The sequence below is a fragment of the Pan troglodytes genome, chromosome 4 (assembly GCF_028858775.2).
Source record: "Pan troglodytes isolate AG18354 chromosome 4, NHGRI_mPanTro3-v2.0_pri, whole genome shotgun sequence".
In the NCBI taxonomy this organism is placed as follows: domain Eukaryota; kingdom Metazoa; phylum Chordata; class Mammalia; order Primates; family Hominidae; genus Pan; species Pan troglodytes.
This window is the reverse complement of record NC_072402.2, coordinates 74,353,336-74,380,701: the sequence shown is the minus strand read 5'-3', so window position 1 is coordinate 74,380,701 and position 27,366 is coordinate 74,353,336. Positions and strand designations below refer to the sequence as shown.

Here is a 27,366-nt window from a genome sequence, read left to right as displayed (position 1 = left end):
TGAGATCTCAGGCCAGGTTTTTCAGGGTATGGCTTCTGCCTGATCCGGTAGAGGAGCTCTGGAGTATAAATTATACCTCAGACTCATCCGAAACTGTTAAGGGCTGTCCTGGGAGAATGTGAATTCCAGGGCACTTCCATTTCTCTGTACAGGCAGGCAAAGCAAGCTCCAGGGATCAGAAGGCAACCCTCATCTGAAATGTAAAAGCCAGGTTTGAAGACTGCTACCCGGGATCTTGCGAAGGGCACAGCAAAATAGCTACCCACCCCTACAAGGCACTTTATGCTCTAGAAAAGGATTGAGCTGTCAGGCCTTCTGCTGTGGTCCCAGATCATGGAACAAAACTGGAAGGGCCAGGACGGGATCCAGAAGAAGTGAATTCTGAGAATCTTGGTGAAAGAAGCCAAGAGGACATTTAACTCATCTAATGAAAGCAGCATGCTCAGTGGCTGGCAAACAGCGTAACCTGACCCTGAAAACCCACTTCCTAGCTTGTGTTGAGTCTACTATTTACAAATGATTCTTATCTCTTCATCAGAAAAGATAAAACAATCATTAGATTTTCCACTTGCTGGTAACAGAAGTTTAAAGCATCAAGATTATGTTTCAGAGTCTTACACTCTGAACATTTTATAAGTTCTGGCAGCGTGCCTTTCCCTGACACCCTTCCTTACCCTGTAATGCAGATAAATGAGATATTTTGGTCATAAAAAAAAGAATGACCAGGCCGGGCATGGTAGCTCATGCCTGTAATCCCAGCACTTTGGGAGGCTGAGGCAGGTGGATCACGAGGTCAGGAGTTTGAGACCAGCCTGACCAACGTGGTGAAACCTCGTTTCTAAAAATACAAAATTAGCTAGGCGTGGTGACACATGCCTGTAATCCCAGCTACTCAGGAGGCTGAGGCAGGAGAATTGCTTGAACCTGGGAGGCGGAGGTTACGGTGAGCCAGGATGGTGCCTTTGCACTCCAGCCTGGGAGACAGAGCGAGACTCTGTCTCAAAAAAAAAAAAAAACAAAAAAAAAAAGGCCAAGGGTGACTTAATTTTGTCCCATCTAATCTTCAGCTCTGTATTTTGTAACCTTTAAACCTGCAATCCAGATTGTGGTTTGGTCTAAGATGGGAAGTTTCCCTACCTCACTGTAAAAAAAAAGAAGTCATATTCATAAGCAAATTTCAAAACACTTTGCATCATAATCTGTTTGGTAATTCCCCTCCACCCCCCGCCCACCCCAACAATGTTTCTCTCAGGATATAGTATAAAGGTGACCAGGACAGTGAAAAGGTAATTGTTAGCCACTGTATACAAAATTAGTATTATCACCTTTGGAGGCACAGAATAGCCCTAAGATCCTTCCAAAGTACACAGTCAACTGGTGTCAGGACTGGAAAGAGAACGTTTTTGTTGGATGCCTAGCATGGTTCACTGCCTGGTGGGTGAGGCGTGGCTCTGACCTCCCTTCCCTTCCCTTCTAGACATTCCAAAATCCTCCCTTCTGGAAGCACAGCCCTCTGAGAAACTCACTGAGCTCCCTACGGTAATCGTGGGTTTAATTTTCCAGTAAGGCAAGGTCTTAAAGATAAATACAGATGGAAGAAAATGCTGGGACTGTCACTGACGTCTTAACCATGTCCCTCATAAAAATCTGGTGTGTTTTGGCTTTTGATTTTGTTTAGTGAGAGTATTCATGAGTGGTCATCTTTCTTAAAGGGCCAATACAGTAAAATTACTTTCCGGACACCTCTCTATCTTGGTGGCGCTCCCAGTGCTTACTGGTTGGTTAGAGCAACAGGGACAAACCGAGGCTTTCAAGGCTGTGTGCAGTCGCTCGCTGTGAATGGGAGGAGAATTGACATGAGGCCCTGGCCCCTGGGAAAAGCACTCAGTGGGGCTGATGTGGGTAAGTGGCTGCCTGGTGGGTTGGGGTACTCTTATGGGACTTATGTCTTATGGGACTGCCTTTCTGGCTTGGGCCATGGAGGGAGCAGCAACATTAGGTGCTACCCTGGGAAGCTGGTACCTGCAGAACATCAGGAGGGAGGTGGGCCCCAGGGGTGAGGCTGGTGCTCTGCAGACATGCTGCTGACCCCTAATCTGAACACCAAGATATGGTAACAGTATGGTGCACCAAACCCTGGTTGTGTCCTGCTAGCAATTTGGGCCTCATCATGAAATATGGCATGGTCTCATTGGACAAAGCAACAAGCGATCCAGCCCTTTTACCTTACCTCACCCAGTCCAGTGGAAGAACCAACACAGTAATGTAAGAAGAGCTTTCATACACTCTCTGTTTCTTAAAGAAGTGGTCACATTCTAATTTGTGATCGCTGTGCCAAACATCTTCTCATATGCTCTCTCATTTACTTTCACACTAACGCTAAGAGGTAGAAGTTATTATCATGCCCATTTTATAGATGAGGAAACTGGGGCTTGCAGAAGTTAAATAACTTATTGAAAGTAGCAGGCAGAGCTAGGCTTATTTTTAAAGCAATAAGGACATTTATTCTATCACTGAAGGCAGCAGGTAGATAATTCCCAGGTTGGTTAATTCAGGGACTGTCTACTAGAGCTGCCATAACAAAATACTGCAGACTGGGCAAGTTAAACATCAGAAATTAATTTTCTCACAGTTCTGGAGGCTGGAAGTCCCAGATCAAGGTGCCAGCCAATTTGGTTCCTGGGGAGGCCTCTCTCCTTGGCTTGCAGATGGCCACCTTCTCGCTGTGTGCTCGTGGGATCTTTCCTCCATGTGTGCACACCCCTGGTATGTCTGTATGTCCAAATATCATCCGATAAGGACACCAATCAGACTGGATTAGGTCCCCACTCTTATGACCTCAATTAACCTTAAATACCTCCTTAAAGATACTATCTCCAAATACAGGGAATTAGGACTTCAACTGTGAATTTTGGGGGAAAAGCTGTTCAGTTCATAACAGGGTCTCTATGATATCAGGACTCTGGGTCGATATCTCTATGATACTCTCCTTTTCACTCACTACTCTAAGCGTCACATCCTCATGACTTTGTCCTTGGCAAGAAATGGCAAGTCTCCTCCTTGAATCTCTTTTCCCTCCGTCTCTAAGATGCTATTTTGAAAGAATGCACAGTGAACACCATAGTCTCACTGCCTAGATTCTACCGTTAACATTTTGCTGCATTTTCTTGACCACATATCAATTCATCCCTTTCTCCATTCCTCAGTCAGAGGTAGGATTCGATCCTCATGACTCCTAGAACAGTTTTTTGTTTTGTTTGTTTTTCTTGTAGCTAATATTATTAGTTGAGCACCTACTTTAAGTAGGCACCATTCTAAATTACTTTGATCTTTCCAAGGTTATTGTGAAGTAGGTGCTATCATTAGCCTTACTTTACAGATAAGAACCAATGGGGTTGGGCACAATGCTCATGCCTGTAATCTCAGCACTTTGGGAGGCTGAGGCAGGCAGATCACATGAGGTCAGGATTGGAGACCAGCCTGGCCAACATGGTGAAACTCCGTCTCTACTAAAATACAAAAATTAGCCGGGCATAGTGGCACACCCATGTAATCCCAGCTACCCAGAAGACTGAGGCAGAAGAATTGCTTGAACCTGGGAGGCAGAGGTTGCAGTGAGCCAGGATTGTGCCACTGCACTCCAGCTTGGACAACAGAGTGAGACTGTCTTAAAAAACAAAAAACAAAAAACAAAACAAAACAAAACAAAAAACCAATGGTACAGAACAGTTAAGTAACTTGCCCAAGGTCACACAGCTAGTAAGTGGTAGAGTCTAATGTGACCTCAGCCATTCTGGCACCAGTGACTACCCTCTTACCAAAATCAACTACATCAATGGCTACCAAATTGTTTCCCTCCACCTTGTTCACTCCTATAGGTGATGCCATTGTTATAACTATAAAAGATGAAGTTTACTTAACAAAAATAGTTTACCATCCATTGATTACTTGGTCAAAGTAAACAGTAAGCAGCAATGACTGAAACAATTATTAAAGCTGTCACTATGGTAGGACAATGTCTCCAAAATCCATCTTCTGTGATGATTCAGAACATAAGAACCAGCCATTCCATCAGGAGTCACATGCCTTGCTTATGAGCCTGGACTCTGAAGGCAGATTGCCTGGATTTGAAAAATTTTTGCAACTCAGTCTCCCCATCTAGAAATAGTATCTGCCTCATAAGATTATTCTGTTTAAATGAGTTGTGGTATGTAAAAAGCACTTAGAATAGGGCTTTGCACATCACAAACATTTCGTAAATGTTTCCTGTTATTAATATTGTTATTCATATTCTAACCCTCCCATCAAATCAGCTATAATCTGTTTCTTCAGGGGAACAGCCCTGAATAAACCTGGTAGTCCTGAAATGGCATGGCAACCTCTGACAGGTAGTTCAGAGGTTGTAAAGTTGGGCAAGAACTGATTTCTGCCAGCTTTGTTAATTCTGACACAGTGCGATACCCACTTTTCCAGCAGGTGGCACCAAAAGGACCTCTCTTGTGGGCTCCAGCTCCCTGGATACAGCTATTGGATTACTGTATAGACTTCCCTCTGTGAATATTAATGGCACGTGTCAGCCATGTTGGTGTTTTACATTTCTTCCCATTTCATTTCCCCCGGGGTTATAAGAGTGGGGCTGATTATCCTTCCTCAGCTTCCATGTTTGCTGTCCTTTGGGTTAGTCCTCCTGAAATTCAAGTTTTTGTAAGTCAAACACGGCCTCACCAGGGAGGTCATGGTTCGCCATCTGATATCTCTAACTTGGCATTGCCACCTTCAACTGTGACTTTTTCTCTGCCTTCCCACTAAACCCGTTTTTATTCCCCAGAGGGGCTTGCATTACTCAGTTCCTTCCACTTCATCTCCTGTCTTTCGTTAGACTGTTCCCAGCTCCTGTGCTCTCTGCAAGTCACATTCTAGAATAGTTGGTCAGAAATCTCAGCAAATTTTGCATTCTCTGGTCCAGCTCTTGATTATTTCCATTCAGATTCTCAAACCTATATCTCCACCACTCATTTATGCCAGTCCCATCTTGGATATCCCCACTCTGCTGGAGCAGTCGCAGAGCCACTTCCCAGGGTATTTGAGATTCAGGGGGTCTGCGGTGACCATGGGTCTCACTATGGCTTACCAGCTCTTTTCCTCACTTCACTCAATAAATACTTCACTGAGCACCTGCTTAGTGCTTGTCACAGTGCTGGGTGCTGGAGATCAAGTAATGAACAAGACAGGATCCAGCTCAGTCCTCATATGGTTGCCATGTGGAGAGACCAAATTAATATAGTAATCACACAGTGAAGGTGAAGTTACACCTGGGGTAAATGTTATGGAGGAGAAGTGGTGCTGCAGTGGTGATGTTTAATAGGGAGGTTGTAGGGTCTGGGGGCCAGGGAAAGAGTTTCTCAGAAGAGGAAGTTAATATGAAGCAAGAGTAGGAGTGAAAATGTGGAGAAGGGAGAGAAGGACATTCCAGGCAGAGGGAAGGGCTTGTTCCAGGGAAAGAGGAAGGGGGAGATGGGTGCCATGATCTAGTTTGTGATTTGAGAAGATCTTCTGACAGCTCATTAGAGGGGGCTTTCAGGGATACATGTAGACCAGCTGACGTCTATTGCAATAGGTCACATGACAAATAACGGTGTGATCCAGGTGGTGGTGGTGGTAGAAACAGAGACGGATCTGACAGATCATTAGGGGAAAAATAGGTGGGCCTCGGTTACGGACTGGGGGCTGGGGACAGGGAAGTTTCTCCTTGTTCATGGTCTCTTTAAGGAACTCCACCCCATGATGTTCCACATTCTTTCCCCTCCTTAGGAGTCTTATTTCTCTTCTACCTCTCGCTTTCTTATCTAGCAGAAACCTACACAACAACTGGCCTATGGTAGGCGCTGGTGAAAGTGACTTTACATATTGATGATGAGGTCTGTGGATACATGACCTTGCCACACCCACCTCTCCTCCCCATCACTCTTGAGTTGAGAGTTTTCCCCCTAAAATGAACCTATTCAGCTACGCTCTGCACTCACCCTTCCTAGCTGCCCTGGGCCCTCACCGCCAGGTTCTCTCTTCTCAGTAGCCCAGGGATTCTTAACCTTTTTGGCACTGCAGCCCCCTTTGGTGGTCTGGGGAAGCCCATGGACCTCTTCTCATAATGATGTTCTTAAATGGAGAAAAATAATATATGTAATATTATAAGGGGAAACAATTATATTGAAACCCAGCTGTATCACATATTTTTAAAGTTTTGCTTTTACAATAATATATGTGCTCCTTTATAAAGCATATTAAGAACAGAATTATTTAATGGTGGGTGAAATAACTCCCATGACTTCAAAGTAGCAACAAGTATAAATGATACTTCAAAAAATGTGCAATAAATGGAAAGTGACAACAGCTGTGAGGTCTATTGGTCACAACTCACAAGAACTACTAATACTAGAAGTATCTTGCCTGTATTGAAAGTTGATGGAAATACATACCCAGCTCCAGGCAGAGGCTAGGGAAAATACAGATGCAATATATTTTCCTTCTCGGTTCACAGAGCCCCTGCTGTGGCTTACTCACCCATGCTCAGGTTCTCTCCAGCTCACACAGGTGCCATGCCTTGTGTGACCTTGTACCCACACTGGTTTGGAAACTCTGGGAACCTCTCTCCTTTCTTTCAAGGCCTGATACCAACACTGGGTATTTCCACAGTCACCTTAGACTTAAATCCAACCAAAGCAACCTCTCCCTTTGCTTCGCAGAAGCCAGGTCCTGTTCACAGCCACTCTCATTTCTTCCCTCCTGCACCATTATTTTAGTCTTTCAAGCTACAAACCTTGAGATTGTGCTGGAGGAGTGTTCTTGCCTTTCAGCCTCTAGAATGAATCTCTCATTTCTTACTTCCTTGGATGTCTGATCCTTCACAGTCTCTCCATTTTCTTTGTGGCCATCCTGTTCACTCCCTATAGGAGTTTTTTCATCTCCTCCACTCCTATCACTCATCAGTCTGTTTTGCATGCCATTCCCAGAGTAATCTTGTTGAAATGCTGCTTTCACCAAGTCAGCAACTCCATCTGGCTTTCATGACCTCCCCTCCCCTACCCCCACCTCTTAAAAAATGGTTAAAATGCATAAGACTTGTAATGTAATCCTTTTCTGTACATCTAAAATAACATACAAGGATCCCGCTTCTTCCTGTGGATCCAGCCAAGCTCTGGGAAGGAATCACAACCCACAGAAATTGGCGGGGTTCAGGGACCTTTGAGAGTTTGGCTCTTTAAGATCAAAGTCAGCCAGCATCTCTGTGGAGGCTGTGAATGCTGGGGGTGACATTCTTAGGGCTGTGGCTGGAGACCACTGGTCATGTCTGCCTGAACATTCAGTAGCCACCAGCTGGAATTCACAGAAGCTAGCCACCCCCAGCTGGGGTGGCAAGCCATCTGCACGGGCTTTAATCAAATTCTGTTAGCAGTCCCTGAAGTCAGTCTCCTCTCCTGGGTCTACCCTGGGTGCCTGGCCTTTACCCCTCCTCCCAGTGAGTCTTTATGAAAAGACTGGACCAATTCAAGGAGGGAAGGGTGACAGATTCATCCTGCCGAGATGACACACTCAGGCCAAGGAGGGCTCCTGCCCTCACAGGGTGGGCTACCAGCTCATGCAGAGGGCAGCCTTGAAGACTGGGAGAGAGCACAGCTGGACCCTTCACTTCCAGAGGCACGCCCTTCTACCTCCACCCCCAGAAAAAGTGTTTTGTACTCCCTCATGTGGTTCTGGGCCAGATGGTGGTCCATCTGTCTAACTGATTTCTTACACACAAAGAGAAAACACAAAGAAGCAGAAGAAAAACAGCCCATGAAAAGTCCATTTGTTTTCCTCTGATGACCTGCACTTGAAAATGACAAAGGATACCCTTTCTGGATCTCTCTGACCTGTTTGGTGAAGAGAACTCACTCATCAGATGTTGAGCCTTTCAGCCTTCTTAACGCAGGCCACCTTTCTGTCCCTCATCAGGGTGTAACTTTGGAAGTAGAAATAGGGATTCTGAAACCCATGTGCCAATGTATTATGGGGCCCTCCCTCCCTGCTCCCTACCCCAGACAGAGAAGTTGGCAATCCAGGTGAGTTAATCAGCTTAGACGTGGCTGGGTAACTCCTTCTGTGCCTACCTTGCTTGTCTCAACTTTGAACTAACAAGGCAGCAGCACTTAAGCTAATTGGGGTCATGCAATTTAGAATGCTTTTAACATAAACACCCTGTTGACATTGGAGGGATTGAAATATGCTCTGTTGGGAGCAAGAGAGAGATGAATTAAAGCAGAAACAGCTTAGTCATCCCAGTTAGTGGTCATAAAATTGCCCAGAAATGTATTATTTGATTTATTGTGTCCATCATGTTTTTAAAGTCTCTAAGGCTCTTCATACAGGACAAACCAAAATCAAATTAAAATGAAGAGCAGGTTCCACTTATCCTGAAAGCCCATTTGCAGTTGTGCAGAGCTGCAAATCAACAGGAGTAAGAACTGAACTGTATTTATTCAGAACCATGAGCTGCTGGTGGGGTCAGTGCCACTGTGTTGGACTGGCACACATGGAGGATTGGCTTTGTAATTCCCATTCTGTATTTAGGGGAATGCAGCAGTGGAATCTGTGATGAGGCCTCGTGCATCAATGGTGGCACCTGCACAGCAATCAAAGCCGACTCCTACATTTGCCTCTGTCCCCTTGGGTTTAAAGGTCGACACTGTGAAGATGGTGAGAAAGAAGCAAGTTGAAGGCGGTTTCTATCTGCATGTTAATTTGTGTAGATGTACTTTATCATCAATATAGTTTCTTTGTTAATTTGTTTGTTTGTTTTTGAGACAAAGGCTCCCTCTGTTACCCAGGCCAGAGTGCAGTGGCACATCTCGGCTCACTGCAACCTCTGCCTCCCGGGTTCAAGTGATTCTCTTCTGCCTCAGCTCCCAAGTAGCTGGAACTACAGGCGCCCAGCTAATTTTTGTATTTTTAGTAGAGATGGGATTTCACCATGTTGCCCAGGCTGCTCTCAAACTCTTGACCTCAAGTGATCCACCCGCCTCGGCCTCCCAAAGTGCTGGGATTACAGGCGTGAGCCACCACGCCAGGCCTCATCAATGTACTTTTAACAAATCTAACAAAGCCCCATACATTTTTATGGGATCAACATTGCTTTGTTGGGAGAGATGGGGGAAGCTTTTTAAACAAGGTTGGAGTGTCTCTGAGTGCCAAAATTTGTTTGGTAATGAGAACTCACTTATCTGATGTTGAGCCTTTCAGCACTTCTTACTGCAGGGCATCTCCGTCCCTCAGCCAAACATATGTTCATTTCAAGATGCTAAGAATCAGTGGGCTCCTCTTGGCCCTTGAATAACTTTTAAAAAGCCTGTATTGGTATGGTTTGTATCAGACTGAATTCAAAGCCTTTAAAGCTCAGGCTCATGCTCTTTAGAATATCTGTCAATTTCTGATAAAAGATTGGGAAGATGAGGCCAGGCGCAGTGGCTCACGCCTATAATCCCAGCACTCTGGGAGGCCGAGGTGGGCGGATCACGAGGCCAACGTGGTGAAACTCCGTTTCTACTAAAAATACAAAAATTAGCTGGGTGTGGTGGTGCACAGCTGTAATCCCAGCTACTCGGGAGGCTGAGGCAGGAGAATTGCTTGAACCCAGGAGGCGGAGGTTGCAGTGAGCTGAGATAGCACCACTGTACTCCAATCTGGGTGACAGAGCGAGATTCCATCTCGGGAAAAAAAAAAAAAAGATTGGGAAGGTAGACACAGAAACATTAACAATGTGATGGGACAAAAGTAACCTTTTTTTGTACTGTTCTACTAAATTATGCCACATTTTAGTACTGTATATACAGAGAGTATGTAAATATATATATGTGCACACACATGTATATATATACATGCACGCACATGTGTATATAAACATGGAAACACACATGCACACAAATACACATATGTGCGCTCACACAGGCAAATAATAACAGAAAATTTCAAAGATTTTGGAAAATCATGGAGGGTTCCAAAAGTGATTTTGGAAAATCATTTTTGCAGAATTCTGAAATTAAAATAAAAAGAAAAGAAAATTGAGGCTAAGATCACAAAACTAGTCAAATTCTTCCCTAATTCAGATTTGGACCTAAGATACCATACTGGGGAAAACTTTTGTGATCTCAAATCTCATGTCACCTAAAAGAGGGCATGTGAGTCAGGGTAAGCCAATGCTGTTACATACCAGCTCATATTTCAGTAGCCTTACATAATCAAGGCTGGTTCTTGCTCATATTACAAAATCACTGCAGGTCAAAGATGGTGGTGAGAGAGGGGGTTCTGCTCCACACAGTTATACAGGGACACAGTTTCCTTCCATCTAATGGCTCTTCTAGGGCCTTAGAGTCCTCCACTGATACTTGCATCCTGCCAGCACGTGAGAGGAGAGAAAGAGTATGGAGGATGGAGGGAAGTTTTAGGGGCCAGACTTAGGGTGCTCTATGATTCTTCCACCCATGTTCTACTGGCCAGAATTCAGTCACACCACCAACCTAACTGCAGGGCTGCTGGGAATTGTAGTTTAGGTCTGTACCCAGGAGGGAAAGAACACAGCTATGGGTGCACATCTGGCCAGTTTCTGCCACAGAGGGATTTCTAACACCGTGCTTGTTTTTTCAGCTTTCACCTTGACCATTCCTCAATTCAGAGAGTCTCTGAGATCTTACGCTGCAACTCCCTGGCCACTGGAGCCCCAGCATTACCTTTCCTTCATGGAATTTGAGATCACATTTCGGCCAGACTCAGGAGATGGTGTCCTCCTGTACAGCTATGACACAGGCAGCAAAGACTTCCTGTCCATCAACTTGGCAGGGGGCCATGTGGAGTTCCGCTTTGACTGTGGCTCTGGGACCGGTGTCCTCAGGTGAGGGCTGAAAACTTCTAGGACTCTTTCCCTTAAAAAGGCAAATAGTAACTGCTTCAGAAAAAAACCAAATCGCCATTCAACAGCTCACACTCATCCTGTCTTCTCTACATGCTTATCTTCTGAAACTTGTCCTGACTTGTCCTGCTTCAGGCAGATGACAGGCTTCCTATAGAGAGTGCTCTCCTGCCCACAAGGCTTCCTTTTCTCAAATAACTACCCAACAGGTAGCAATTGTATGCTTCAAACTATGGAAAATGGACTTGCTTCAGGTGGAGGTAAACTGCCTCCATTTCCACCTAAAGTTATGTCATGTCGTCCTGATGAACTGTAACTAGTCAGCATCTCATACAGAGCATCACATGATGGGCACCCAGCAAATACATGTCAACTAGTAAAAAAGTATTAACAAATATTTTTGAACAAAAATATCCTTGATGACCTCACTCTAAATATTCACTTTCCTCTTGAAATATTTCTTTAATGGAAATTGACAGTGAATCATCAGCAATGCAGAGACCCGTTCCCTAAGCAATATGCTCAAGAAAGATGTGTGATGAGTGGTTTCAATAGCATAGCAGGAAACGGGTGCTTCTGCAGTACTTGCTGGTATTTGCAGAATTGGTGTAAGTAGTCAAAACTTTCCTACTGTTATCTAGTTTGTACTATTAAATTACTTAGCAGGTCGATTGTTCCTTGGAGCCTGTAGTTGGTAGATGCAGATGCTTTTATTTGTTTATGTCTCCCATCTTTTTATTGTGTTGATGGTAGTTTTAACCTTCAAGCCAGAGGGGCCACTAATCGCATGCAGACATGCTTCTTGTTCCTACATTTGTCTAATTCGTCTTTTTTGAAACTCACTAGGATGTTTTGCTCCATGGTGCCCTGTAACAGGATATCAGTTAGTCTGTTGTTTCAAAGAATATTGCAAACTGTTTTCAATCTTTATCCATATTGCTAGACTGTCATGTTTAAAAAGAGTATGTAGGTGAGATGCTACAACCATGCATTGCCCTTAACTACTGATCATTTTTCCTGGCTGATAGAAAATGCTCACTGCATTAGGTTTTAACAGTTCTTAAAAAGGATGGTTTGTTTTTGTCCTTGTGGCTGAATTCCTGCACATCAGTGACACCTTCCCCTCTAGGGGAACGGACAAATATTGTTGTACCTCTGGTTATGCAAAAACATCCTATATTTCAAGACAACTTTGGTGGGGATTTAATTGATTCAATTTACATATGATTATGCAAAATAGCCTAAGCAATTCACTTAGAACTGTATGTCAAGTTGACAAAGGAAGACACCTTGAATATCACCTTGCACTTTTAAATGGTTTTCTTCCTGGATAGGGAATGACCAGAAAGATCCAGCAGAGGTTCTGGGCTCATCAGCCCTCCTCCTGGGCAGACTACCCCCTCCACACTGCCTCTCTGCAGTGGCAGCTCCAGCTGTGGGGTCACAAGCACATGGAACCCTTAGAAGTCCAGCATTTCTTTCTTTCATAACTCTGTGCTTCGAGGTGCTTTTAATTTTTTTTGTAAATTTGCTAAGTTATTGTTTCACTGCCTGTCAGCAAAGGCAACTGGAAAAAGAATTTTTAAGAATTAGGTGATGAAAATGAGGCAAGAGTTTCTAAGGGACAAACCACCATCTGCCCCCTTATCCTATCCCCTCCTGAGCGTAACCTAACAACAGTGATTACTCTTGGTGTTTCAGATGCCCCATTGGAAGCTGTTTATTTTGAAAACCATTTCAAAGACTTCTTGCTCAATTAAGACAATGCAGTGAAAACCCAAACTACAGGAAGTTGTGGAATTGGCCAGATCATTTTAACTTTAGGAATAGGATAAGATGGGCAAATTCATTATGAACTTGATTAAAAAATCATGACAATTGGAATGAGTTCTTGATGGCTGTGATCGATAAAAGGATGTTGAGGAAGGTGGCATATAGACAGCAAATGACCTCTGCAGTACAAAAACATGAAATGGCTCTGTTATGGAGATAGACCACTTAAAAAGGGCTGCTTATTTCTTTATTGCATATTGATTTAGCCAAGGTGATTAAATTCTAACTGCTAAGAACAGATCACAAAATCATTTGCCAAAGCAAAAATCAAGTGAGGGGGTGGTGACCTTTCAATAATTGTGCCCATTGGTATTCCTCATGGTTTTCTAAAGATGATCCAGGACCACAAGATAATTGGGAAGTTCAGCGAGGGCCAGGAACTAGACATTGCTAGAAATACAAATGCAATATTGAGTCTCTTTCTGCACACCTCACTATAAAACGTAATGAGTACAACTTGCATAAATATCATTAAACTTTAAGCACTTCCACTTTGAATGAATAATTGAACTTTTAATGTAATTTTAATCATTTTTACAATATCAGAAAATATGGAATCTGTTTCCCTCCCAATATTTTATTATGAAAAATTTCAAACATATAGAAAAATTGGAAGAATTGTACAGTAAGCATCCTGATACCGAGCACCTATAGTCTAATTAACATTTTGCTATATTTGCCTCATCACATATCTAGCCATTATTATATCTGTCCATCCATCCTTCTTAATTTTTTAAAAAAAATTTTAATGACCAAAACAAAGTATCTAAAACTGCAGCTTCTCAAAGAACCACTTGTTCTTGCCCATCTGTTCCTCTCTTCAAACTTGACCTTGGCCTCCCATTGGGCCTTGTGGTTAAGAGCAGGGTCTCTGAAGACATCTTTATTGATAACAGTTTTGTCCAAGGGGATATCTGGTGGCTGTAGGGGCGATCTGAGGTGCCATCATCAATGTTCTTCACGATGACAGCTTTGCGTCGGAGTAGCATCTGGCCAGGACCATCACCAGTTTCCCAGGTTTCAGGAACTTGCCCTTTTCAACAGCAACCACTCAGGCCTATAGCAGAAAGGTCCTTCTTATTTTTTATGCGTTTCAAAGTATGTTACAGACATTGGTATGCCAAATAATTTGTTTTTTACATCATAGCTCTTATAATTTTTCTCTTCTTCCAAGCTTGTGTGCAATTATGACCATATTTTATCTTCATGCCACCTCTCATCTAGAAAACCCATTTCACCAGACTCACTGAACCCCATTTCAGGCTCATTGTAAGGAATAAATAAAACAATAAATGCAATGCTCCTACTATATGAAGGCGTCCAATAAATAGTAGGTAATCCTGCTGTTGTTACTAAGCAGTAGTTAGTATTTTCTTTTTACTGAATGGATTGGTGTGCCTAAGGTTAGCATTAGTTTCCTCATGGCTAGATTGACAAAAATGATCCATAATATGCTAACCCATGCTTGGTTTCCTTCTATGTTCATCAGGGTTCTCCAGGGAAACAGAACCAATAGGCTATAAATAGACATGTAGAGGGATTTATCATGAGGCATTGGCTTGCATGATTACGGAGGTTGAGAAGGCCCATGGCCTGCCATCTGCAAGCTGGCAGCCCAGGAAACTTAGTGGTGTATTTCCAGTCCAAGCCTGAAGGCCTGAGAACCAGAGAGCCCATGATGTCCGTTCCAGTCCAAGTCAAAGGCCCAAGTACCAGGAAGCTGATGATGTAAGTCTTGGTCCAAGTCTGAAGACCAAAGAACCAGGAGCACTGATGTTCAAGGCTAGAGAAGGTGGATGTCCCAACTCAAGAAGAGAGAGCACTTCCCCCCTCCTCTTCCTTTTTGTTCAGTTCAGAGCCTCTGCAGATTCCATGATGCCTGCCCAGGTTGGTGAGGGCAGATCTTTACTAAGTTTACTGATTCAGATGCTCATCTCTACCAGAAACACACTCACAGACACACCCAGAAATAATGTTCTACCAGCTATCTGGGCATTCCTTATCCTAATCAACTCGATACATAAAAATAATATCACATCTTCCTTCCACAGGAGTGAAGATCCCCTCACCCTGGGCAACTGGCACGAGCTTCATGTATCTCGCACAGCAAAGAATGGAATCTTACAGGTGGATAAGCAGAAGATAGTGGAGGGAATGGCAGAGGTAAGAACAGTACACCTTTTCTCTTGATGGTTAGTGTGAGCCAGATTACTGTTTTCTGCCTGTCTTGGTAGAAAAGCAGCAGAGTTTTGTGGTTAACTACATGGACTTCAGTGCCTGTGTGAAAATCCCAGCTCCCCACTGGGCAGATTACTTAACTTTTCTATTGCTTAGCTACAAATGGGGATAATAATAGTATGGGCCTCATAGAGTTGTGAGGATTAAGTGAGTTGATACCCAATACGTTTAGCACTTACAAAATTGCCTTTCACCTCTTCGTCTCCCAACTCCACCTTTGTTCTTATCAGCTACAGCAAGTAGTAGGTAAGAACATGGACTCTGGGGTAGGGCCTGTGGTGCATGGGGGAGGCCTGACAAGAACAGGCTGTAAGTCCAGACTCCTGGGGCTCAAAATCTGGCTCAATTACTTACCAGTGGTGTGAGCTCATACTGGTTACTTGGCCTACCAAGATTGTTTTTCTTGTCTCAGCATTATCCTCTTATCAATGGGGATAATGGTGATGATAATAGTGCCTACTTCACAGAGTTGTTGTGAGAATTAAAAGAATTGTACATGTGAAAGACAACAGTACCTGATGCCAGGTCAGCACTAAATAGCTTTACATAGTAGCAGTAGTGGTGGTGGTGGTCGTGGTGAATAGTGTATGGTTATGGACTCAAGAGGATAGGATTTCTACTTAAGTTTATAACTTTCCTCCGTGATTTTAATTCCAAGGTTATGTTCAAAGGAAAATAACATTTTTAAGAGGAAGTCAGGGAGATTTGCTTTAAACTATAGCCTGCTAGGATTCTGCAAACACACACACAACTTACAGTTCCTTAAAAATAGAGGGGACTTTAGATTTGCCAATATCTTAGTTCCCACCAGTTTTCATTCTGTGTAAAGGAAGATTTGCAAAGGACATTGACAAATTTGGGTATACTAATAAGCAAATAGACTAGTAGAAAAAAGAAAAGGAAAGAAAAGAGACTTTTGCTGGGGAAAGTGGTACTTGACTGGAGAGAGAAGAAAAAGAGACACATGTGTCCAGAAGCCAGCCTGAGGGGCTGCAGTGGTGGGAGGACCAATTGGAACCAAGGGCCTCCTTGGGAATGAGGGGAATCCCAAATTGGGTTCTGTTTCAAGAGGTGGGCACCCTTCACACCTAGAAAATGCTCTATATATATCTGTGGAAGGGAGGAAGGGTGGGGGGAGGGAAGAAAGGAGGGGATGAATGGAAATTGATTTTAAATGGAGAACCAGAGTCACTTCTGGTGCAATCCAGAACATTCTAACAGCCGACTTTAGTCCAAGACAGAATTAGAAGCTCACGAGAATACACCTCGCTGTCTGTTGGCTTAATGATATAAATCCAATTGTATCTCTATAGATCTTAGTTGCAAACATCTGTAAAACAGGAACAAAAGCTGAGGATGGGAACATTTTTCAAAAGTAGGGGCAAGGTCCATGATTATAAATAAGTTACTCTTCAGGACACAGTATTTACTATTAGGATCTAAGAGACAACACATAGGTAAAAACCACACCTCAGAGTTTCTATCGCTGCACATCAGCAAAAGAGCATGAAACCAATACGGTGGCACCTACACTCTCCCTTTTGGCTTTTTTACCTCTGGCGACATGTGGGTGAATGGAGCTGACTGGAATTTTAAAGAAAAAGGAACCCACAGGAAGGTGTGGCTTTGGTGTGTGCATTGGAGGGACATTCTGCTGAGTCCACTGTGAACCAGGAGTGGGAAGGCCAATGCCTGATCTCCATATGCTAAACCTTCATCAAGTCTTTTCCACAAGGAATTCTGCTCCCCAGCTGTCCATATCGTGTTCGAAGTGTGGCTGACAGGGCAGTGGTCTTAGAGCTCAGAGACAGGTAGGGCAGGGGTTAGAGTACACTTTGAGGGGCTAACCCAGGACCTAAGCACCTAAGAGCCTGTGTGCAGACTAAACCTGACCACCAGGCTGCTCAGCTGGCAGCTCTGAGAAACAGCAGAAGCCTGGGCTTGAGTCCGACTATGCAAGACACGTGGAAGAGCAGTGCTTCTGAGGCTTTCAGGAAACTCCAGCCTGGAAGTTTGCTCAGCTTTGCAAACTGCTTCCAGCCAAGCCAAAGTATAGGATCCAGACACAAAACCCCTCACTGCAGAGCAGGCCTGGCTTTGGTGGGATATGTTTTCTTCTCTCCTGCGGTCCCCCTTGGGCATGGCAGCTGCAGCCCTTCCACTTGTCAGCAGGAGGGTGCTGCACGAGGATTTTGATGAGCAGCCAAAAGGAACTGCTCCTCACTCCACGAGGCCCCGCTGCTGGACACAGCCATAATGCAATTTTTTTCCTAGCAGCCAGCTGCTCTGAAACCTCCTTGACCCTGCATCCTTCCTCCTTTCCTCTTTCCATCTTATTTTAGCTTTTGTGTAAGAGCAATGACAAGAGAAAGATGCCTGTGGGTTTGTGGTGACAGTTCCTGACTGGTTCAGTATTCTGCTGGGCCACAAGAATTCCTGAAAGCCTTTATACTTCTTTGATAACCTCCTAGTTAAGTAAGAACCCTCAAAGCTGCCGGAAGGCTATTGACAGAAGGCATTTTGGTCTATTGATCTAATTGAAATTTCCCTGGGCTACCTGGCTGGACCCAGCCATGGGGGCGCTCCCTAAGATAAACAGAGCTTCCTCCTCCATGACTCGCCTGTCTTGTCTTCTCTACCCTTGACATGACCCCAGATTCATTCTCCTCCCTCTGGCCAATGATCTTCCAAAGCACAGACCTCTCTCTCCTGCTTAAATCTCATTGCTTTTTGGGTAAAGTTCATGCTCGTAATGTGGTGTGTAAGGCTCTGCATGCTCTGGCCCCCTCTCGCCTGTGCCTTATACTCACATTCCCTCTAAGCCCCAACGTCTTCCAGTTTCTACAATGTTAACTCTTCCTTGACCACCTCCCCTACCCCCTGTGTCTAGGGTAGGATATGAGACTCCCGTGTCCGGCACCCAGGTGCACATAGCCACCTGTACAGTTCTTCCCAGTGCTGATATCACCTGATCTTTTACTTGTCTGTATTCCCTGCTTGCATAAACCCCTGCAGGGCAGGACTGGGTCTTCCTTATTTTCTGCTGTTTGTCCAGCACTTAACATAGTGGCTGGGGCATATTGTAGTATGTGCCTAATAATATTTGTTAAATAAATGATCAAAGCTGCTACTATTTGTATTTATTTTATCGTAAATCAAAGAAAATAATAACTTAACATTACCTAAAGTGTGTTCATTCCCAGAGCTCTCAAATGTAAGGATTTCTCACTCATGATACATATCCACCAATGGTTAGCTGCAGCTGTAATCTGAGATCTGGGCTGAAGGAACAGAGGGAAGGAGAAAAGGGCATGGTGAACTACTCTCTGGCTCTGAGCTTCTGCCCAGAAGTGATTCTTTTCTCTTCTGCTCATGTTTTATTGGCTATAAGAAGTCACACAAGCTCATCTGAGCCGACAGGTTGGAGGCAATCTTCCTGTGGGGAGGGGTACCTGTGAACGGTAGTGCAGTCTGCCACAGTCATCATGACATAGCTATGAGGTAGATACAATGACTCCCATTTTGCAGACAATGAAATGAAGTCTCAGAGACTTTAGGACGTTCACCAACATTCAGGCAGGTGGTAAGGAGCAATGAGAAACACTGTGAAAGTGAAGCCCATGTGTAGACAGATTGTCATGATGGGTCTCGAGGCTCTATCTACCATTTTGTTCCCCAACAGGGAACCGAAGACACATTTGATCATTTTGAACATCTGTTTTAAAGTCATACAATGCTTTGTTTTTAATCTTTTGGCAGGGAGGCTTCACACAGATTAAGTGCAACACAGACATTTTCATTGGCGGAGTCCCCAATTATGATGATGTGAAGAAGAACTCGGGTGTCCTGAAGCCTTTCAGCGGGAGCATCCAGAAGGTACAGGCATCTCTTCCTCATGTTTACTGGGCCACCCAGACTGTAGACAAAGAAAGTGAGGATTATGATCAGTGTCATCTGCTGCACCCAAGAAAGACACTTTGAGAAAGTTTTAACATTTTTAAAAATTTCTATTTTAATGCCCACAGCATGGCTTTCCAACCTCACTTTCTTAGAACATCTGCTCCTGGGTCTATGCCCGGCAGACATTCCATGAATGCTACTTGGTGATGATGAATTTTTATGGCAAATCTACCAAACTATATTAGGACTGCTGAGGGAGTGAAATGGCATCATGTGTCTGCAGATACTTCCACAGTAGGGAAGGAGGTGGACGGAGGTGAATAGCAACCTTGGCTCTGCGCTTCTCTTTTGCGGTACTTTGCAGTTTGCTCAACATTAGAGCCAGTGCTCATCCCCACCCCTACACTTTAGCAGTTGGTGTTCATTGATCATGTAACCAAGCTCTTAAGAGCACAGATTAAAGAGTTCTTCCCTAGAAGGTTCAGGAAAAAAACATTCAGTGAAAGATACTGACTCCCTGCTCTCTCTCTCTTTTTTTTTTTTTTTTTTGAGACTGAGTCTCGCTCTGTCGCCCAGGCTGTAGTGCAGTGGCGTGATCTCGGCTCACTGCAACCTCCACCTCCTGGGTTCAAGCGATTCTCCTGCCTTAGCCTCCCGAATAGCTGGGATTACAGGCGCCTGCCACCACGTCCAGCTAATTTTTGTATTTTTAGTAGAGTCAGGGTTTCACCATGTTGGCCAGGCTGGTCTCGAACTCCTGACCCCGTGATCTGCCCACCTTGGCCTCCCAAAGTGCTGAGATTACAGGCATGAGCCACTGCTTCTGGCCTGCTCTCTTTTATTCCTTCTCTTGGGGCTGCCCATGATCTCTGTGGTTATGAAGTCATGCTCTGTCTGCAACAGACCTGCAGCTTGACTCCCCAGCCCAGGTGGGCAGAACCACCAAACACTGGGAGAACAAGGATCTGAAGAAAAGCACGTTTAGTTCCTGGGTGTTAGCTTCATCCTGTTTTCCTTTAGTGACCAATGGTGGCTAAAGGATCCTTTTTGGACCTGAGATGGAGCATGAGGGAGGCTAAGGTGAAGGAGGAATGATGAAAGAAGTCCCTCCTTTCACTGAAAAGGGCCCCTGGTACTGTGACCATTTTATCTCCCATCACAGTGTCAGGCCCAGTCAACATTTGCTGACATTCACGTGTTTCCCTTTGTTACTGAACTTCGAGGTCTGTGATACCTCAGTTCAGACCATTCTCCCCCATGAGTGGGATTGGCCATGCTTAACCAGGTGTTTCAAATTCTCACCTAGGAAACAAGCTGGGATGCTAAGACGTTTCCCATCCTCTGCCCGCTCTTCTCAGGCTGTGCCCTCCCCTTCACGCAGCACACACAACCCTCTCCCTATCTCCTGCTAGAAAGACCACCCTCTCTTGCCTGATTCACGGGCTGGGCCATGTCCTGTAGTGAACAGTGCCATTCTTGGCTTGTCTCAGCACATATTACGCAGTTTCATGGTCCTTCACTTGCAGCCTGAAAGGGGGAGATTGTAAAAGGATCCTGGCTACTTTCTAGCAGCTTCTCAGATTCAGGACTGGGGAAAAGTTTTCTCTCAACTCTCCCAATGCTCTCCAAGGGCCAGGCAAGCCTTTGGAAGCTTAGATTCGTGGCAGGAAGTGCCATTGCTAACCTCTTATAACCCCTGGGCAGTGGGGGTTCCCCTGGGAGGTGTTCTTACTGTCTGTCTCGAAGTTCTGCAAAGCCAGCAACAGTTCAAAGTAAATACATATTCTGAATCAAGGGCTGGTAAAGTTGGATCCATTTATTTGGGGCTAGGGAACCCAGTAGCCCCTCCTCATAATTTATCAGTTTCACTAGAGTCACATTGCAGGGCAGAAGGTGCAAGGGAGCTCTTGAGCACCAGTAAATCCATGCACAGTGGGGTAAAGAATGCGACCTGTGTTTCACTTTTGTTTCTTAAGTGGGGAAGGGAATGTGCAGAGGGAGGGGATTCAGGAACGTCAGGGAAGGAGGATAGCAGGAGTGAGTGGGACAATCGGGGAGGTCCAGCTGATGGAATTTTAGAAGACTGCTTGAGAACATTAGTTGGAAACATAAAGGATTACACTAGGAAGTGTCTCTGGATTCCACAGCCACCGGGAGCCAGGGTGCCCTGTTTGACTTCCGCCTCCGTAACGCTGTGTTTTGCACTCTCCCCACTCTGCTTTATATACCAGTGTCTCCCAGCCTGGGCTGCATCTTCTGAGGTGACTCTCAAAAACTTTTTAAAGTTACTGACGACTTGGTCTCACCTTCAGAGATTCTGGTTCAATGGGTCTGGGCGGGTCTGGGCATTAGTATTTCTTAAGAGCCCCCCAGGTGGTTCTAATGTGCAGCTGGGTTGAAATCCGAACTTTGTAGTTCTTGGGACTTCTTTACAACCTAACCAAGTGGCCAGTCTTCCGGAACCAGAGGAGCGCGTCACTCTGCAGATTCTCCCAAGTGGATCAACTTGGGATCACTTCAGCTCCTGCATAGATGACAAGACTATGAAAGCAGAAACTAGGCCTGGCGCGGTGGCTCACGCCTGTAATCCCAGCACTTTGGGAGGCTGAAGTGGGCAGATCACCTGAGGTCAGGAGTTCGAGACCAGCCTGGCCAACATGGTGAAACCCCATCTCTACTAAAAACACAAAAATTAGCCGGGCGTAGTGGCGGGTGCCTGTAATTCCAGCTACTTGGGAGGCTGAGGCAGGAGAATTGCTTGAACCCAGGAGGCAGAAGTTGCAGTGAGCCAAGATTGCGCTACTGCACTCCAGCCTGGGCAACCCAGAAAGACTCCATCTCCAAAAAAAAAAAAAAAAGTGGAAACTGGACTTAAAAAAATTTTTTTTAATCTCCCTATGTGTAGCTCAGGTTAATGTGCCAAGGGAAGCTTTAGAAGACTACAAAGATGTTTCTTAATTCCTGAATTTCTTTATGTTTTTCTCTCTCAAGATCATCCTGAATGACCGAACCATCCATGTGAAGCATGACTTCACCTCCGGAGTGAATGTGGAGAATGCGGCCCACCCCTGTGTGAGAGCCCCTTGTGCCCATGGGGGCAGCTGCCGGCCCAGGAAGGAGGGCTATGACTGTGACTGCCCCTTGGGCTTTGAGGGGCTTCACTGCCAGAAAGGTACGCTCAGGGGTCTGAGGCACAGCTCCCTGGAGGGAGTGGAAGGAACGGACAGCCAATTGGGGGACCACAACTCTTAATGGAAGAGTTGTAACAGTGGTACAACCATACTGGTTATTTTGATCAATTATTTCAATAACTTATTAGATGATTATTTATAAACTACCATAATTCCTTAATAAGAGTTAAATGCTGAAATACTTCTGCTAACAGTGAGTAAATAGGTTCCCCACCCTCTGCCCTGGCTCCTTCCTTGAGAATCACCTCATAGTCTAGCAACCCAAGAGTTAACCCATAACAGAGTAGGGGTTTCCAGGACTTTTGCATCTGAGCCACTCCCAGAGCCTATCCTGATAGATGAATGCCTATGCTTTGTAGACTGATAAATATTTTAACCCCTGTCTTTGCATGCTGTATAAGAGAAACCTTGCCCAAATATGCAAAAACACAAATTATACATTAGTTGCTCCAAACTAAAGTATGCATAACCTTCTGTATAGTGCTATTTTTTAGGCTATCAAATTGCTGTGCCTCAGTTTTCTCAACTGTAAAATGGGAATAATAATAGCAGTATTATTGTGTGTCTAACACAGAGGGTTATAGTATTGACTAAATGAGACAATGTATCCAGAACATTTAGAAGAGGGCCTGGTAAGTACTCAAGCAACCAACCAATACTGGTCATTATTATTCGTGGGGAGAAAAATAAAATCCATTAGCAGGTGCTGTGGGCTACTCAGTTTCCATCTTGCCCTAGACTGAAAGCCAAGGCAGGTCATAGACCATGAGACCCTGCTGGACTTGCTTTCTGTACCTGCTTATGGGAAGCTGAGGACACGGCCCTGGTATCTAGAATAGGCTTCCCACATATATCCATCATGTTGGGCCTTCATTTTTCAGTCTCAGTGTGGCCTTTCCTGCCCAGGAACTTAAAAAAAAAAAAAAAAAAAAAAACAAGCCTGGAAGAAATAAAGCAATGAGCCTCTGAAGGAATGTGCACTGTCTTTCTTATTTCCAGGTTGTTGATTTTTATCAGAATTAGGGCTTAGAGGAAAACTATAAATTACAGGTAGGTATGCTGGTATATGGAATGGTAGGAGAAGTCATTTTGTCATTTTGCAGCAGTCTTGGAAAATATGAAAGATGCCAATTTGCCAATTGGAAGGCTTAGTAGTATTTCTTATGTTTAAATGAATTTGAAATCTACATGGCAAATCTTCCTTGTATTTTTAACAAGGGAGAGTAATTGATTCATTTGTGAATTATCCTGATTAGAATCCTAACAAGCAAATTGCTGTTTAGCTAATAGGTTGTACTTACAGAGATTTAGCTGAAGAGTGGCTCATTCATTCAGAAAATTGGGTTTGGATTTCACACATCAATGTTTGAATTTACTAAGTCTCCAATTTTACCACAGGAGCTTCCAATTTGTGCTTGCCGTATATCTAACATTAATGGTCAATATGTAAATCCCGGACTTAGATGAACATTTAGCACTGGAAATTAAAAGGAGAAAGAAAGGATAATGTGTGATCTTGTTAGCCCTCATTTCCTGCTGCAGAACATTAGCCGTAACAGGGATAAAGTGCTCACATTTATAGCTTTGTAACTATAGGTTCAGGTTCAATGAGAAGCAAATCTTACCAGAATGTTGGGGCAGATCCCAGTGAGCACCTGGATCTGGCAAGATCTGTGGGAATGGATGATGGCAGAGGGAACTGCAGGACATTGGGGACTCTTTTCCTGCAAAGCAGTCTAGAACCAAGATTGGAACCCAGATGAGCCAGCAGCCACCCTCCATGTTGAATTAGTATCAGATTGTGTTTTGAAATCAAGATACTGCTTCTGGGAAGATGGCAACCTTTCCAAATCCTGAGAAGGTTCATATATCAGAGGTATGGCCCCTATCCCATAATTTCCTTTCCATCATAATGACTGGAGAGGATTAATGGGGCTCTGCAACAATTTTTCCAGCTCCAGCAGGTACCAATTGTGGGCAGTTGCCATGCCGACTGCTCTAATATTGGGGAAAACATTTAGTCCCATTGTAAGGATTGGAAAGAAAAGGAAAAGAGATGGGTGATTATGTTGTTCCATAGAGATGCAAGAGAATACATAGAAAGTTTGCGTAAATCCTTGGTTTGAAAGACCAAGAATGGTGAGAAGCCATCCTTGGTTGTCAGAAAGAATCCTGTCTCATCCAGCAAGGTGATTTTTAGCCTCATATATTTAAAAGTTGGGGTTTTTTTCTGCCTCATAATCAAACCATGTTTCAAAACAAGAGCCTGTTCCCAGTATTCCTACAGAAGTTAAACCAGTCCTTTTACATGGAGCAAAATGGTATAGAAATAACCAGCACCAGGGCTCATCCAATCCATACCAAAGGGCACCTTCTTTATGAGGAATTTTGTTTTCTGGATCGTCAGTGAGTCTGGGTCTTTTTCAGCCTCATCAGAGAGTGTGGCAAGTGAGTTCCACAAGGGCCGTAGTTGGACAATTTGACACTTGTTCCCACCTCTTGGTAACCCAGGAGAGCAGGGGCCAGAAACTCAGACAAATCCTGGAGCAGTTCCAGGCACTTGGACTACATGGTGGTTTCAGGGCCCCCGCTTTTCCCTGTGGGGTTGGGGGCAGGAGCAAGAGAGCCTGACCCAGACCAAGGGGTGCACTGAGCTCCCACTGAGCATCTGAGATGCTCTTGGGGATGCCACAGGCTTCCTGTAGCAGTGGCCACTGCAGAAACTCAAACCTGTCTGTCCCACCTGCAAGACCCACCAGGACAGACAGGAGAAGCCAGAGGTTCTTCTTACTCCCAGCTGTGACTTCAGGTGCCAAGAAAAAAACATAAGGTTTGACCTTGGGGGTCCCCTTGCCTTCCATTTGGTGGTTTCAGTTTCAGGCATCTTCTCCACCCCATGCACTACCCCAATACCTAGGCCCCCTTTTTTCTCAACAAGGCCTTCCCCATCAAAAATTACTTCCATACTTAGAGATTTCTTTCCTTTTTTCTTTACTTGCATCCAAGTGGACCCATCCTGTGTCCCAGTTCCTCAGAGCTTGTGTATCTAAGTAAGTTACTAAAATGTTCTAGAAGAATTTCACAAAGCTCATGTAAAAAACTAAGTTCTGAGGAATATGAATCGCTGCTTTGTACACACACACACACACACACACACACACACACACACGCATTCACGTACACGAAATGGGAGGAGGCTTCTATGGTAAAATACATTTGGATAATCCTGAGTAAACAGACAATTCTCTCTCTTCTGCAGAATTTCTCAGAGCCTTTGCTATGCTCTGAGCGTCTAAGAGGTGAGTACAGGACACAGATGTTTTCTCTGGGTTCTCCCAGTCTATAGTGGACAAGTCACCTGGGAAACTAAGCTTTGGCCCTTGCTTCCCTTCCCTGTGTTTCTAGAACGGCTTCAATTCAGACTGTGCAGGATTCCACAGGCCACTAGATGGCGGTGTTTCTCTGTAGCAGGTGGCCCCGCATAAGACAGAGCCAATAGCTGTTGAGACAAAGCTAGGCTTAGCGCCTGTACTCATCAGGGGCGCACAGTCCTCAAGTATCCAATGCTGCCTGATTAATACTGACCTACCACACATGCAACATTTAGGGCATTTATGTTGTGTTTACTTGAGTCACATCATGTTCCAGGGTCTGATTTGGGTGATTTTTTTGTTTGTTTTAGGTCCCAGTGTGTATATATAAAAAAAGCTTCTGTAAATATAAGAAAACTCTGTATATAAAACCACAAATTAATAAAACACATAAATTATGCATGCTAAAGGGAATTTCTCTTTAATATAATTTAATGTATTAAATGTTATATCACTTATTATATTAAAAATTAATATACTAAATTTTTATATTTAATATCAATATATTATTTGATTTTAAATATTAAATTATATTAACATAATATGTTAATATTTAATACTAAATATGAAATTTTAATATATTAATTATTTTAATATTTTTAATTTAATATATTAAAGTATGTTTAATATATTAAAAATAAGTCATTTCAAATTAATTGGAAAAGAGGTTATTTAATTATTGTTACACAAGTAATTCGGTTGTTATATAGGAAAAAAATTTCAATTGCGTTTATCTTACAGATGAATTAAAGAGTGAAACATGCAAACATACACATTAAACAAATACCCAGACTCTTTTCGCTGCAGTCCTTCAGCTAATGACCATGTTGGCTGTTCCCAGTCCCTCATTCTGGTCATTTTCTCCTTTAGTAATTGGAACTTGTAATAGCACAATGCTAAGATGGTTGCCAAGATTCCTGCACCTTTGTTAGGGAACCAGGAGCATAGGAGAGCCAGGGTGACAACATTAAAAAAAAATCAACTCCATCTTAAAACTAGCAAGGTACATTCCTTGTCAGTCACATGGTCATATAAGATGTCTATGGCTAAAGAAGCAGCTTAGTAATGTCTGCAAAGACAAACCCTAGGACAACCAAACATTCAGACGCCCTGATATCGCATAACAATATATACTTTTAAGATGATTAGAGTCAGGCCAGGCGCAGTGGCTCATGCCTGTAATCCCAGCCCTTTGGGAGGCTGAGGCGGGCGGATGACCTCAAGTCAGGAGTTTGGGACTAGCCTGGGCAACATGGTGAAACCCCATCTCTACTAAAAATGCAAAAATTAGCCAGGTGTGGTGGTGCATGCCTGTAATCCCAGCTACTTGGGAGGCTGAGGCAGGAGAATCACTTAAACCCGGGAGGCAGAATTTGCAGTAAGCCGAGATCGTGCCACTGCACTCCAGCCTGGGTGACAGAGCGAGACTCTATCTCAAAAAATAAAAAATATAAGATGATTAGAGTCATGCTTTGATGTATTTATGCACTAAAATGCGAAGGATAACTTCCTTTAGAAAACATTTAAACCAACTACAAGAGCCAAATTCAAGGGGATTTCTTTTCTGTGGATGGTATATCATTAAACACCCCCAGAATGGGAGATCTGGGGGTGTTTAGTATAGATGTTGGTCTTTAGATAGTTGAAGGGCTGCTAGTTTAGGGAAAGGTTTTGTTTGTTTTTACTTTGTGGCTACCGTCAGCATACTATAATAAAGATCTCTGTACCTAGTAGAATGGTCCAGCACGGGAGCGTGCCACCTTGTGGAAGAGTGAGCTGCTCATTGTGGGAAGTGTTTGCTCCGGCAGGATGGGCATCCATCAAGGATGCTGCTGAGAGGAGCCCTGGTTGTTGGGGAAGTTAGCCTTCCATGCCCACAGGGCCCTTTCCTTTG

General features: G+C 44.0%; 1 protein-coding gene and 1 pseudogene across 4 annotated transcripts in view; one reads left to right on the top strand and one right to left on the bottom strand.

Annotated features, from left to right (window-relative positions):
* Positions 1 to 27,366, top strand: part of EGFLAM (EGF like, fibronectin type III and laminin G domains) — a 211,121-nt gene that overhangs the window by 162,450 nt on the left and 21,305 nt on the right. For 3 of the 4 annotated variants that reach the window (XM_016953398.4, XM_016953400.4, XM_001142294.7), the window contains 6 exons: positions 1,713 to 1,902; positions 8,608 to 8,733; positions 10,678 to 10,921; positions 14,824 to 14,935; positions 18,770 to 18,886; positions 21,902 to 22,082. In XM_016953398.4, the coding sequence (XP_016808887.1) occupies positions 1,713 to 1,902; positions 8,608 to 8,733; positions 10,678 to 10,921; positions 14,824 to 14,935; positions 18,770 to 18,886; positions 21,902 to 22,082 (970 nt within the window). Of the gene's footprint in view, positions 1 to 1,712; positions 1,903 to 8,607; positions 8,734 to 10,677; positions 10,922 to 14,261; positions 14,501 to 14,823; positions 14,936 to 18,769; positions 18,887 to 21,901; positions 22,083 to 27,366 lie in introns of those variants that run through there. The other variant, XM_016953401.4, reaches the window with a different exon arrangement.
* Positions 13,539 to 14,195, bottom strand: LOC112209257 (large ribosomal subunit protein eL27-like; annotated as a pseudogene).